This window comes from Notolepis coatsorum, assembly GCF_963971535.1.
Source record: "Notolepis coatsorum genome assembly, chromosome: 10".
Classification (NCBI taxonomy): domain Eukaryota; kingdom Metazoa; phylum Chordata; class Actinopteri; order Aulopiformes; family Paralepididae; genus Notolepis; species Notolepis coatsorum.
The window spans coordinates 46,929,862-46,945,007 of NC_140174.1; the positions used below are offsets into that span (position 1 = coordinate 46,929,862).

General features: G+C 43.2%; 1 protein-coding gene across 2 annotated transcripts in view; it reads left to right on the forward strand.

Moving 5' to 3' along the window:
* Positions 1 to 4,874, forward strand: part of cyth1b (cytohesin 1b) — a 38,185-nt gene extending 33,311 nt beyond the window's left edge. For both annotated transcript variants that reach the window (XM_084323920.1, XM_084323919.1), the window contains exons 11-12: positions 2,198 to 2,352; positions 4,548 to 4,874. In XM_084323920.1, coding sequence (XP_084180046.1) covers positions 2,198 to 2,352; positions 4,548 to 4,626 — 234 coding nt within the window. In that variant the 3' untranslated portion in view covers positions 4,627 to 4,874. The remainder of the gene's footprint in view (positions 1 to 2,197; positions 2,353 to 4,547) is intronic.
* The last annotated feature ends 10,272 nt before the right edge of the window (positions 4,875 to 15,146 follow it).

Here is a 15,146-nt window from a genome sequence, read left to right on the forward strand (position 1 = left end):
AGAACAGTATGCACAAGGTGCCCCGCTGAATTATGAATGGCAATAGATAATAAAAGAAATACCGTGACAGAAACGTAGATCTACGTTTCCGGCACTCAACCATCGGGCGACAGAAACGTAGATCTATGTGAACGGCAGTCAATGTGTTAACACTTTCAGTGCCAACAACGAGATTTCTCGTTAGTTCATACCAACCGTTGAGTGCCAGCCGACGAGAGATCTCGTTTTTAATCGTTTTTTTTAATTAGCGATTTCCATTCATATTTCATCAATCTAGCCTCCCGTTACCACTGGAACTCTCTCTGAGCTCCATTGGGAAAATACAGCCCCCTATCGTCTCTCCGTGTGGTACTGCACCCCTTTGGATTGGATTGAATGAAACGCATGAAAAAAAAATCCTGCTTCCACATTTTACTTCTCAGGCATGTAACTCGAGCCGATCGGATTCATTGTGGACCATCAGAACAGCGTGGAATCGGTGTTTCGACCACCCAGCGTTGGATCAATAAACGCAATCGATATTTGGAATGGCGATCAGGAATTGGAATAATCTTTTTGGAGAACATCTGATCTGAGGTAAGGAATCTATTTTACCAGTCTTGGGATAATCAGAGCTTTTTTCACAGATATCAACGTGGGCCCTATGTGTGTGTGTGTGTGTGCTGATCAGGAAATGGATAATAGATTTTTCAGCCCGCTTCTATAGCGTGCATAAGTACACATATACTATCGATAATCTAGCGTTTATTTGAAAACGATTCATAAATAGGCCGAAAAATTACATTTTTTTGTGTATTCCACTAAAGGGCAATTATCACAGAATCTTTATATTTTCCTGAAACTTTCAAAAAACTAGTTTTTCAAAATGGTATAAAACGGAAATGAACCGATAATTTTATTTTTAAATAAATAAAAATAAACAAATAAAATCCGTTTCGACAATGTTGACTGCAAACAAGTCATTGATAAGCGACGGCTATTATTATACACATAGCCATAATTGAAGATATAGTTTATGCGTTCGCAAATATGAGAGCTCTATCATTGAAGTGGGCGTTGACACGCAACAGGGTTCCGGAGCACCGGACCTGTGGCACGGAAAGTGTCAAGAAGCTCCATTAACACTTTAATCGCCGGAAACGCTGAAACACGTCTTTCCCCGCCATGCTCATTCTGCCGAAGACGCTGGACAGCGTCTTTGATATCAATATTTCTAAAATCTGTGATCGAAATCATATTTCTCCCCCGGAGACATGAGATGTACTGTTGAGCCCCTCTCAACTCTCGAACGGTTCAAGAGCGCCATCTGGTGGCCGATCGGCGGATCGCCCAGGGCAGAAACAGGAAGTGGAAGCTGGTGCTCATTTCAATTCGGTCCGATCACTCGCTAATAGTCCCAGGACTCGAGCTGATCACAACGGATAGCAATCAGTTACCAATAACTCGATAAACAACATGATTTGGACGTATATACTATTATACAACCTGGAAATGGATCGGATATTTCGACATCCCATAATAGAAAAAATTCTGTTCCACGCTAATCACCCAACGGCGCGAGGAAGCTACGGTGAGTTTCAGCGTTATTTTCTAACGTCTTCGATACTAACTGCTCTAATGATCATATCACCCACACTAGATGAATGATATAACGTTGCCCACGGAATTATAAACGACCCGCCCCCATCCGGTCAACATCAGATCATACGTAGTAACTCCTAGAAGCACGTCCAGTTGAAATTTTTTATCTCTCACAGATTCCTACCAAACTGTATTTGATCATCAATATAATGCATTTAGGGCTATAAATCAAGTTCTGGAGAAAGCTGCAGAAAACGATAAAAACATACTTATACTTTAGACCGTATTTTAGTATGAATATGTGAATGAAAAAGTATAACGTTGCTACACCCTGAACAATAGATATAGGACGTTGAATGGGCCATAGTAATGTCAATTTAGCAATACAATTTAAAAGGTTATAGCAAAGAAGGGGAACTTCTCCATGTTAAATAAGGCTGGCGAGGGATGGTAAATTATGAATTTAACCCCGGTGATCAAAATGTTAACCTCTGCTGTTTTTTTCCAGAAATAATTTTTCTTGTTTCTCTATAAGAAGCCACTGAATGACTACAAAGCTCTCTTGTCTCCCATAATCTCTATTGATCCGTCTCTCTCATCCCACTCTCTGCTGCAGAACTGTTTTGAGCTCTACATCCCAGACAACAGGGATCAGGTGATCAAGGCGTGCAAGACAGAGGCAGACGGACGTGTGGTCGAAGGCAACCACACTTTCTACAGAATATCTGCCCCGACTGCAGAAGAAAAGGAGGAATGGATCAACAGCATCAAGTGAGTCCCATCTGTTCTTCCTTTTTGAGCTAAATCCTTTTCTCTGTGCGATCAAAACGGGGTTCCTACTATAGCCGTGGACATTTGGAAAAGTTATGGAATTGTATCTAGTACAGGTCCAAAGTTGATAACAATACCACAGAAAATGGTGTTTTACAGCGGTATGTTTATCCAAAATGGCCATTGGCACCAATGCATTCGCACGCTCAGGAGAGGCTTTGAGTATTCTTCTTTTGCCAGAGAAAAGGATGTATATATCCCTGTAAATATCCCTTACATCATATATCATCGTTTCTAGAATTTCATTGGCTACAAAACTGGTCAATCATTTTCACCATCAGAGGTGACTAGTCTGATCACCGAGAGGCAAAACCGGAGGTGGTAACTTTTTTGAAAGTGACGCTCGTTGGCCGTTTGGTCTTATAACCCGAAATTGGAAGCACGTAATATGTAATGGGCCAGGTAGCTTAGCTTTCAACTGATGTGTTGGTTCATAGACAATAACACAGCGTGACGGCGACAGACGAGGGCAAATGTGTTGCGACGTGCCGTTCCATCGTTAAGAATTTCCTGGTCTACTGCCCCAGTGCCCCTCCCCCTGCCAAACTAACACCTAATGAAGAAGTCTTTCAGATTGTCTCGTTAACGTTTACGAGCCTCATCTATCATTACACATGGGCAAAACAGAGTCCATTCTCTTCGGTTCAAATAACGAACTCAGCAAGACCGACGGCTTCTCAGTTACAGTGGGTGACAATATTGTCACAAGGAAAGAAGAAATTACCTACCTGGGTTCCATCCTAGAGGCAAATCTTTCCTGTGACAAAATGGCATCCAATGTAATAAAAAAAGTCAACCAACGAACTCGATTCTTGTACCGGATCTCCTCACTGGTAAATGAGAATACCCTGAAGACTCTGGCAGGAGCACTCATTCAAGGGTACTACGACTATGCTTGCACCTCATGGTACCAAAGCACCTCAAAGGCGCTAAAAACAAAATTACAAACATCTCAAAACAAACTGGTCAGACTACTGCTTGACCTTACTCCTAGAACCCACCTCACCCCTGCCCACTTTGACAACCTAGGATGGCTTAGAGTAGACGACAGAGTACAGCAACTTGCAATGGGCCTGGTCTACAAGATACACTACACCACTAAGATACCCATGTACATGTCAAAATACTTCCCAAAGGTCAGTGAATACCACGATCACAACACCAGAGGGAGCTCCACAAATCATGTTAAACCCAGATTCGGCTCAAACAAGGGACTAAACACGTTTAGCAATTATGCCACATCAATGTGGAACGCCCTACCCAAAGCTGTAAAGGAATGTCAATCACTACCCACGTTCAAAACCACTCTCAAAGAACACCTACGGGAGACTGCAATTCGAAACTGGCCCCTGTAAATGTCCTAACCCAACCCCCTCCAATGTACAGTAAATGACCAAGTATGGTTGTCAATATTCCAATGTACAGTTTTGCTTGTACAGTTGTACAGTGTCCACCCACCCACCCCTCCTACCCAACCCCCCCCCCCCCCCCCCCACCCACCCAACCACCTCCAATGTACAGCACCCCCCCCCACCCCCCCACCCCCATCTACCCAACCTCCTCCAATGTACAGTTTCTACGTCAAATGTATATACTCTCTTTTCTGGACTCTTTTTGTATCACAAACAGTACTGTATTTGCAAATCTGGTATGTCATAAATGTATAGATGTAGCAGTATTGTCTATCTGTATGTCGTGTATGTCATATATGTTATGATGAATTGAAAATGGGGGACCCTGATGTAAACAAGATGAAAGTCTTTCTCTGGTCTGCATCCCCTTAACAATTGTATGTATTGAACTGTACTGTATCCATTCTGCAATCTGTTAATAAAGTTTTCAATCAATCAATCATTCAGTAACAATACTCCCCCGTTCAGCAAGTGATTATTTGCGAGCGGATCAGCGAGTGATTCTTTGGAAGGATTCGGGTCGTGAATCAGAGATTTTGATTAATTTGATTCAGCTATGGAGTGAAGGGACTCGATGACGCCATCAACCCGAATCACTCCAGATAATCCCTTTATAGAGCCTGTCTCAATGAACGTGCTGTAAATCATGGAATAATATAAATAACAAAAACCTTGTCAATATTGTTCTGTTACGTTCCACATCCATACTCTCCTGTTTTGCAGAGCTGCCATAAGCAAAGACCCCTTCTATGAGATGCTGGCTGCCAGAAAAAAGAAGATTTCTTCCCTGAAAGGGCTGTAGGAGAAGCTCAGTGTTGGAACAGTGACGACAGGCCACACTTCTCAACCCAGCCTACTGGCTATGGACCTGCACTATAATGACCTGTACAGCTGGAGCTGGAGTGGGAACATTGATGCCTCCATTTTGGCTACTTCTGTGAGGATAACGTTCGGACCTGACAAGGAGGCGGTGGACTCTTTGGACCTTCTTTTTCTTTTTGTACTCGTGTGGTTTGTACTCTTAAAATACACACATGTACATAAACAGCAGCCACGACCTTCCATCTTCCATGTGTAGATTCAATTCTATGTGCTTTCAAAGTCTTCGTGGACCCCCCCCAAGGAACAAATTCATTTTCCATGTTGCAGTTCTGTCATAAGGTCAGAAGCAGACACAATGCTTAGCCTGTGGTTGTTGCACCTTTTTTAGTTTTTTTTATTACGGCTACCCACAATTTTCCAGGAATGGGAAACCAAGAGGAAACGGAAAATCTGAAGTTAGTTTGTAGCACATGCTGTATTAACATGTAATTCTACTTGACATTTTTACAAATACTTTTTTCCAATACAACAGGTCTGAGGTCTGTCCACAGATGCTGAGACACGCAGTGAAATGAAATTGAAAGACTAAAAGTACTGGAGATTTATTCCTCCTGTATAATTCAGTTAAACTTCCAAGATATGTTAGTTATTTACCAAATATTCCTAGTTACCACAATGATTTAGCTAATTTCAAACGAGAACCATGTAGACTCGATAGTAGGAAGTTAAAGGTGCACTAAAGATTTTGGATAATTTGAAATGAGAACAGTGTATACTCATAGTTATGTGGAATAAGCACATAATGTAGTGGTCAAGTTTTGCATTTGGTATATTAAGCTTGTAGTAAATACAATAGCTACTTAATTTAGAATACGCCACCTTTTGCCCATCCCAGATTCAGATAGTCGAGTGTTGCTTTATTAATCCCTCTTGGGGAAATTCAAGATAATTTCAGGTCAACCGTTTTATTAGGCCTAACTGCTGGTAAATATTTTTGCTAAACATGTATTTTTCCCCCAATTTACTTCGGTCTCAGTCAGTGCACTGATTATGGAATTTCAGTTCATGCTTAGTTAATATTTAATAATAATTTATTGTTTTCAATTGTTTCATGAAAAGTGTGCAAATAAACGTCATTAAATACTGTTGCCCTTTGTGATAAAGGGCACTGTAACTTCTACCTGGAAATGGATTGCTCCACTTCTGTTTACATTAACACATTCTGTGCCACACAGTTTGCCTATCTTATACCACTCTCTGCCAGTGCTGTAAGCCTATGGAGTCGCTCACCTTCTTTGCAGGGCTATAACTTTTTTAATATTATAGCTATATCGACATTACTATGGCCCATTCAACATCGGGTATCTAACGTTCCGGATGTGGGAACGTTATATTTTTCCATTCATACATTGTCGTGTTAGTACAGTCGTGAATATAAGTGTTTTTGGAGTGTATAGCAGTAATTCCTAGAACGCGAGTTATAGGCCCCAGCGCATATTACACATAATCGATTGGCGTTTCGTTCCTATACACGCTATATTAAAAAATTAAAATGCATATGCTCGGTATACATTATGCTCCATCATGCGTGAAGGAAAGGGGGGGGGGGGGGGGGGGCATTTATGATTCCTTGATTGTCAGTAACGGCTTTCCTTAGTAAGACATCATATGTTGAGCAGATGGATTGCAATGAAATAAATGGACAATCGAGCTGGAATTAACGTTAGATTCCTCTTACCTGTGGCCGATGCGTCTGGAGAAAAAAAATTCTAATTATTTGATGTCTATCTACTAGATCCATTTTCCGTTTGTATGACTCAATAAATGCCGAAAGCATATTGATTCTTGCGTCTCGAAGGCGATCAAATGCACTTGAGTGTTTGTCTTGATCAACATAACAAGATATCTCTGCCGGAGGATTTCCCCCGATGCACAGAGCGCCACATCCGGTTTAGAGTGGAGTGCAACTAGCCCGAAATCCACCAGGCGGCGGTATTGAGGCGTTGAAATATCAGACAGGGTCCAGCTCATAGATATATATAGAACACTAGATAGCTTAAGGCGGAGTCACCAGCGTCACTGAACCGCCGCCATCTTTGGAGGGTCAGCCTTGAATGAGAGTGAGTGAGCTGCAGACAAAAATACTCATAACTCGCTGAAATATTGACGGATTTACAAACGGGTTGGTTTGCTATAAACATCAAAGATGTAGTTATGATACTGCATACTTATAAAAAACATTTAAAGATGTTTTTTTTTTACAAACCGCTTGAATCATAGCCACGTTAATAATGCTTGTAATAAACCAAACCGTTTGTAAATCCGTCAATATTTCAGCGAGTTATGAGTATTTTTGTCTGTGCAGCTCACTCACTCTCACTCAAGGCTGACCCTCCCAAGATGGCGGCGGTTCAGTGACGTCGCTCTCCATTGGCCGGCAGCGCGGGCAGCGTGTAGCTTAATCCCAGCGGAAGAGTGCAAGAGCGCTTCCGCATTCTTCGCCATACGCCAGTACGGTAATGCGCATTTCCTTTTCCTTCGCCCAGGTGCTCGCGCGCGCATGCGCATGAGATCCCCGCTTGGTTCGACGCTTTGGTTCATATTAATCACATATTAACACGCTTTGGTTCATATTAATCACATATTAACGCTAACGCGCCATATTAGCACACATAAATACACGCGATGGACGCAGCAGGCGATCATATTAATCACATATTAACACGCTTTGGTTCATATTAATCGCATATTAACGCTAACGCACCATATTAGCACACATATATACACGCGATGGACGCAGCAGGCGATCACTGCTACTGTTATTCAGCCTGCGGCATTATGTAGCCGTAATCCCTGATGTTTTTCATTCGACGCTTAGCTCAACTGGTATGCCGCCGTGCTGTGTATCCTGCGGTCCGTTGGTGACAAGTTCGATTCCCTTAAATTTTTTTTCTTTCTTTTTTTACGTGCATTCTTTCGCCGGTTAAGTTTAGGCATGTTAACTTTAAGCATTGTTTCAGAGTTGGTTATGGTTAAGGTTAGGCATTGTTTCGGAGTTGGTTAAGGTTAGAAGGGTTAAGTTTAGGCGCTGTTAAGGAGCTGGTTAAGGTTAGAGTTTGTCTTAGAGAATGGCAATGTAAAGTACAGTTGACAGTGAGTGAATCGCGTCGCGATAATATACATGTATTACCATAATATGTAAAGTACAGTTGACAGCTGCGTTGTGTTAACGTTACAATGTACAGGGAAATAACATTATGTGGTCCTCGTTTGGATAATATGTAAAGTACAGTTGACAGCTGCGTTGTGTTACGTTGCAATGTAGGCGGAAATGCTGCGTTGTGTTGCAATGTACTACATGCATTCCATTTCGGCGTCTGAGCGGGGGGAAAGAAAATGCGCATTTGGAGGGCGTTACCGCGGCCAATCGGGGCAAAATGCGGAAGCGCTCTTGCACTCTTCCGCTGGGATTAAGCTACACGCGCGCGGGCAAGCTATCTAGTGTTCTATATATATCTATGGTCCAGCTGGCTCCCGGAGCCTTCCTGGATGAATTATGAATGCCAATAGCGAATAAAGGAAATAACGATCATAAAAACAAGTAAACTCGTTGTCGGTGTTATTAGATTGGCGGGCAATAACGAGTAAACTCGTTTTTGGTGCAGGATGTGTTAAGGTTCCATAGCTTTATCGTGTTTCTCACCCAGTTCAGAAAGCTTTGCCTGCAACTGTTCCAATAGGGTTCTCTTCCCCGTCGTGGTGAAACGTCCCTGTGCACTAAAGCTCAAGCCCAGTCACTTGAATGCAATGCTATTGTGAGAGTAGTGTTTTGTGTTGACTGTAAGCAGCCAGCACCTTACACACAAACAAGACTTCTTTTTCTGTTTTGCAAATCTCTCCCTGGTTCGGACAAAAACACAATATTGTGGGCCACTAAATTATAACTGGGCCAATGGCTTTTCTGTGAAAGTCATTTTAAAGTGAGTAATGGTTTTGACAACCATATAATCTTATATAGTTCCATGTGCGCAACCTCTCAATTAGGGGATACCCAAACGGGCACAGTGCACCTAGTGGCTTTAGTGGGAACATTGTATTTTTCACTAGGCTACGCATAAAATAGTGCATGTAATTTGTAAAGCCACACAACATTGTAAAGCAACACACAACAGGCACAGTGCCACCTAGTGGCTTTAGTGGGAACATTGTATTTTCCACTAGGCTACGCATTAGGCCGTGGGCCAGTAGGGTTGGTCGTTACCATCTTGGGGGACAAACTTTCATAGTGATTTTTGGGAAGGTATACACCCCTACTGCTAGAAAAGATGTGATGGCAATGTAGCAGTTGCCTCCAAATGTGTGCTATCACATCTTTTATAACACTACCAAGCATATTTGTCAGGCCTCCTGTCCGAAATTACATGCCCCAAATGAATCATGATAGCTCCTGAACCATAAGGCCTATATGCATGTTTCTGGTCTCCTTTGATAGGTAACAAGCTAGGAAATATGAATCCAGTGTAAGTAAACCCACATATATTACCATTCCAGAGTAAATTTGATTTGATTTTATTAGGGATCCCCATTAGCTGGTGCGATAGCAACCAGCTAGTCTTCCTGGGGTCCACACACAAAAAAAACATACAAAAACAATCACTGTAACTGAGGGGTACAATTCCCTGACTGTATTAATAAGTATGGTATCATTAAACCACTACTGTCTTATGTACATTACTACTGGCCATACAGTACACAGGTATATGATGAGAACACCTCCACAATGACACGGTTCCACACACAACTGGGTTTAAGAATATTTATTAGCAGCAATGATAGTACATAATATACTTTACTTAGGGTGCGCTTATAAGGCAAAGAATGTGCGTAGGCAAATCAATAACGTATGTCCATTCTCATATTACGCAGGAGATAATTAATACAACCTGAATCTTAGGAATTATATCTATGGTTCTCTAGTAAGGTAGCGGGAGATACTGGTAGGGTCCCTCCGGTTGTAGGCCAGCAGGGGGAGGAAATGTTCGAATGCAAACTCTGGATCAACGGGGAATCAATAAACTCCAGCTACGGGAGACGATACATTACTCCTTTGATCAGCAGACGAAAGCAGCAGCTGTAATCCAATTATGCGTGCAGCATAGGTGAAAGCCGGCCAGCCTCTCCAAGAGACGGGCTCGAGTGATGTTCCTCACGGGTAAATCCCACACCGTAGTGGGTATAGACGATTCTCCTCCGCTCCAACATCCACAGGACCAAAGCAATAATCCAGCTGGAAAGGGCTCTGCATTCACCGGTGTAGATTCTCCGGTGCGCTGTACTTCACATTAACTAGGTCGAACTTGACGTTATTCCACTAAGCTCTGACACTTTACTATCCTATTTGCACGCGGTTATAAGTGCTCTATTTAGATGCACGGTTGCACACTTCACTTGGTTGTTGACTCGTGATGAAGGCTTTACTAGTAAGGAGCGAACGATACGTTGAACGAACGTATTAGGATAAGACAAGACTACTGCTGTATCCACCTGCGACGTATTTATACGTACGGTGAACAAACTAGTACCAGCCCTATTCCTGTCTCGTATCCTTGCGCAGAGCCGTTCATGCCCAGGCATGTCTTTGACGGTGACTTTGAACTAGACCCTGGAGGTATGGCAATGGCGCCTAATGGACCGCTGTCCAATAGGAGAACGAAATATTATGGTCTGTACTAGGCTAAAGGGATATTCCGTGTATATGTACAAGGAATACACAAGGGATATCAAACGATATACAAATATTATGCAATATATATCAATCAATAAATATATATATTCGGTTTAATCTGATCCTTTGTAACAATCACTATTGCAAAAACAAAATTATTAAAAGTCAGTACACACAATGCATAATGAACCTACTGTAACAATTAAGATGGCTAAAATTACATTAGTGTAAAACAAAAACAAAAAAAATACTTTACAGTGTTAAAAACAATTTAAAAACAATTTAAGATTATTTTTAAAAGTGAATCTACGGGGGAGCTCCAGTAGCTCACCACGTACCGCGAGTGCTATTTCAGCGCCGTGGACAACCGTGCTCGTCACGGATCTGGGGCTGAGCGAGTTCGAATCCCGGACTGCAGCCGTGCCTTTCCCAGAGTGTCTCCCCCCCCATCTGAACCCTTTCAGCCTGCTTCTGTCGGTCGAACTTGACCAAGTATAAATGCGATAAACGTATAAAAGAGCCAGGGAAATGGCCAAAGTTTAAAAAAAAAAAAAAAAGTGAATCTACTGTAAATGCAGCAGAGGTTCCGAGGCAGGCCATTCCAAAGAGTTAATGCTCTAAAAATAAAAGATCTCCCCATTGGAGATACAATGAAGGAAAACATCATATTTTTACCCTCGCCTGGTACATAATCTTAATTTAAAAGGCAATATGACCATTATAACCAATATCCCATGGATAATAATACAACTGAAGGTGTTCTCCTACTCCTTGACTACAAATGTAACTGTAAATGTGATGACAATACATTAGAAATGCAACATTTATGATACCGTTTAAAAAGGTATACTCAGGGCGGCTGAGTGGCGCAGTGGGCAAGGCGTTCACCACTAATGCAGGAGATGCTGGTATCGAGCCCGGCTCTCGGCGTTGCTACCGGCTTGGCCGGTCGTCATACTAACACAATTGGCAGTGTTAGAGGGTGGGAAAGACCCCGTCAGTACAGACAGTTCTCAGTCTCTATCCGTGGCGCTGTTGGCGGTGCTTTCCAATGGTCTGGGAGCCGAGACTAGTACAGATGTAAAAAAACAATAACATATATAATAATAATAATAATAATAATAATAATAATAATAATAATAATAATTGTAACTGAGGGGTACAATTCCCTGACTGTATTACTAGATATGATACTTACTACCACTACCTTTGTACTTTATATTCGGCCACCCAGTACTCGGCATAAATATATTATGATGAACACTGTCACGTAGATGAAACGGATCCAACACAAATGTACGAATTAGAAATAGGTCTTTATTTCTACACAGCGATGGTGTGTAGAGCAAGCACTTAATCAAATCAATCACATTTATGAATGGGAATTAGTATGCACTTTTATGGCAAGAGTATTCGTCGGTATATCAATAGAGAATGTCCAATCTCTGATGGCGCAGGTGGTAAATATACAACCTGGAATAGTTAAGGAATAACAGCAATGATACTTTAATGATTATAAGACTGGATACACTAGGGGGGTTAATCCGGTCGCTTGTAAGACAACAGGAGTAGGAGGGGGGGGGGGGGTAGAGTCTGGCTGCCTCGTCCGGCTAAGGGTATCCTGGGTGAACCCACAGTAGTGCAGTTCAATGCGCCAGCGATCCTTGGACCACAGATGAAAGCAGCTGGACTCTCTGTGGGCCGGCTCTCTCCGGTCCACGGAGGAGAGACGTGAAGCGACCTCGTCTTGCAGAGCGCCTCCTCACCTTGCGTCCTCTCCAGGGGGGGGGTTCCAACACACGGCAGTGTCGGGGGTCTTTATCCATGGAATAATCACTGTACACAAAGCATAATCCGTGCCTGGGAAGGCGGGCTGTCGTCGGTAGAATAATCCGGTATACAGGTCCACTCGCTCGTCGGCTCTGGGGCTCCTCGGGTGCAGCCTCACATGGGGTCGGCCACCCTGGATAAGCAGCCAGTTCTCTGCCCGAAACGATGGGGTACTGACTGCGATAGTATTCTCACCGCACGAAGCACTACATATGAATAGACTATTATTAGCTTAATAGACTACGTCCAACTCGACGATATAGTGCCAAATATGACTATTCAAATATTAATATACACGATGTCTCAATACCGATGGTAGGCCGAACTTGGCCTTACTCCCACACGTGGCGTCGCGGGGAGGCTTTACGTCTGTCACTCTATTGGAGGGTAAGAAACTGGACTAAAAAGGAAGTCCTACCTTAGTAGCGCCGTATATATACGCACTATGAACAAATAGTACCGTTAGTGGTGCGGTAGCCAGATTCCTACGCGGAACTAGGACTTGTTCGTACATGTTGAGCGGTACGTTTGAACTGGGTCTGGGGGGTATGGCAGCCTGGCACCAAGGTCTCGACCAATAGTAGAATGGAGACTATTATGGGATGTTCAGTAGGCTAGAATGGATATTCAATGCATATTGTACAAGGAATATACAAGGGATATCAGGGAATATTAGAGAATATACAAATACAATTAAATATATATATATAATAAATATATATATTCGGTTTAATCTGGCCCTTCACAACAATAATAATACAAAACCTACCATACTTTTTTTTTTTTTTTTTTAATCCACTTTTTCTCCCATTTTTTTCTATATTTTCTCCCATCCCAATTTCGTATCCAATTCAACCCTCCCCTGTCACGAACGCTGTTTCTTGCCTCCCACAAGCCGGCTACAATGTGGACTAAGTCATACATAGCACAAGTCCCCTCCGGTACTTGAGGTAACAGCAGTCGCATCTTTTCACCTGCGCAGCTCGATCTCTCAGTGGTGAGGAGTAACGCGTGGGAGGCTCACGCTGCCCCCGACACTTCCTGATTCCACTGCGCAGGCGCACCAACCAACCTGTAGGAGTCGCTGTCCACAACGCCCGATCCCCACCCATCAGTTTCCCACCCCCTAATACGGCCAATGTGTATTAGTACGGACGACCAGCTAAACTGAAAGCAAATGTGGAGTGCTGGGCTCGAACAGGCAAGCCCAGCATCTCCAGATTTCGTGGCGAGCGCCTTGCCCACTACGCCACGTAGCCGCCCACCTACCATACTTTGTTTTACATCTTCCACATCTTCATCAGAACTTTCCACACTCTCTGAGGTGGATGCCTGGTTCTCACAGTCTGCCAGTCTACACATGTCAGTGCACCTGAGGCCATTTGCAACACACATACATCTTGGGAGTAAACACATTTTTGGACAGTTACAGGCCAGTAGATCCAGGACGGCATCGGGTGCTGGCTGGCCTTCCATCCAGTCCACCACCAACTGTTCAGCTTCCTCTTCTTTCTCCATCTTCAGGCTTCTGCCAACAGGGATTGGCACTTGTGGGTCCTTCTCCAAACATCTTCTCCATATACCAGCCTGGTAGTTAGCTTTCTGTGCATGTTTTGTTAAGCAGTCCTTGCATGGTGGGAGTTGATGACTTTCAAGTTCACCTTTTTTGGCATAGAAAATGTGATATCTGAGCTGATTGACCTTGGTGGTTGATGCTTTTGGGGCATACAGGAGACATGTAAATGCCTCTAGTTTGTCCCTCAGCTCTGGGGAGAGATCCCATTCCTGACCCAACTCTGAGAATGTGTCCTGATTTTGCCTATTGCTGGTCAGAATTTTTAGGGCACTTGTCTTCCCTTTGCCTGCAAAAGCACTTAGTGTCACATCCTGTATATGCATGCAACCCGATGAGAGCCCTACACACCTCTACACGAACAGTGGCAGCAACCTTCCTGGTGTCCACAAGCCTTGCACAGGATTTACTGCCACACATCTGGAACAATGGGGCCTCAATCTTGTCACAGAACGCTAAAGACATGATAAAGACATCTGTGTCTTCTGAGCAGATAACTACAGATGGGTATCCCTCTCTTTGTGGAATGGGCAGAATCGAGAAGTAGGCGGCCATCTGCTTCTTGTTGGCATTGAAGAGCCGACACCTCCTCACTGTCCTGAGATGAGATTAACATTTGTCATTCACAGTTGCATACAGAATCTTGTCTTGTAGCTTTGTTCTGTACTCTGCCTTCCTCCATTCATCGACTATACAGCTAATGAGACTAGTTTTGTTACTGACTTTGGTCAGGAAGCTCCTCCACTGCCTCACCATCTGTGTACCTGTGATACCTTGCAACTCATGACCAGTCTCTTCACCCCGTAGAGATCTTTCACTGTTCTTGATAGAGTTCTCCTTGTACAACATCTATTCTGCTACTCTGACTGCCTTCCCTCAGAGCCATACCCAGAACTGTTGTGGCAACATCTCTGAAAGTAACTTGATCACCTTTCACTCTTTGGACCAAGTTCATTCCATCAACCACTGTAGCAGAGTTCCCTGGGAGTTTCTATGCTAATGCAAACATTTTCTGCAAGGTCGTGGCCAAAGTAGCTTTATTTGTCTTTCTCAGCAATCCGCCTGGTGTGGACTGTGGGCAGGGCCCAGGAAAATCGCCCAAGGGGATGAGAAAGGATATCTTCCATATGTAGACTGCGCCCTTGTGCCATCACTTTGATGTGTCCAAACAAAGACCTGTTTGCTTTCAAGATGATTGCCCTCCCACTTGATTTCACTTCTCTCTTCTTACACATATCACTGAATGTTTTTAGCCTGTTGGTTTTCATTGGGTCATGGAATTTCTTTGCTGGTGGGTCTTTCTCCAGTCTCTCATCCTTGAATATTGCATAGCATTGCTCACCAATCTCATATGCCTTCATCAGGTCGGAGT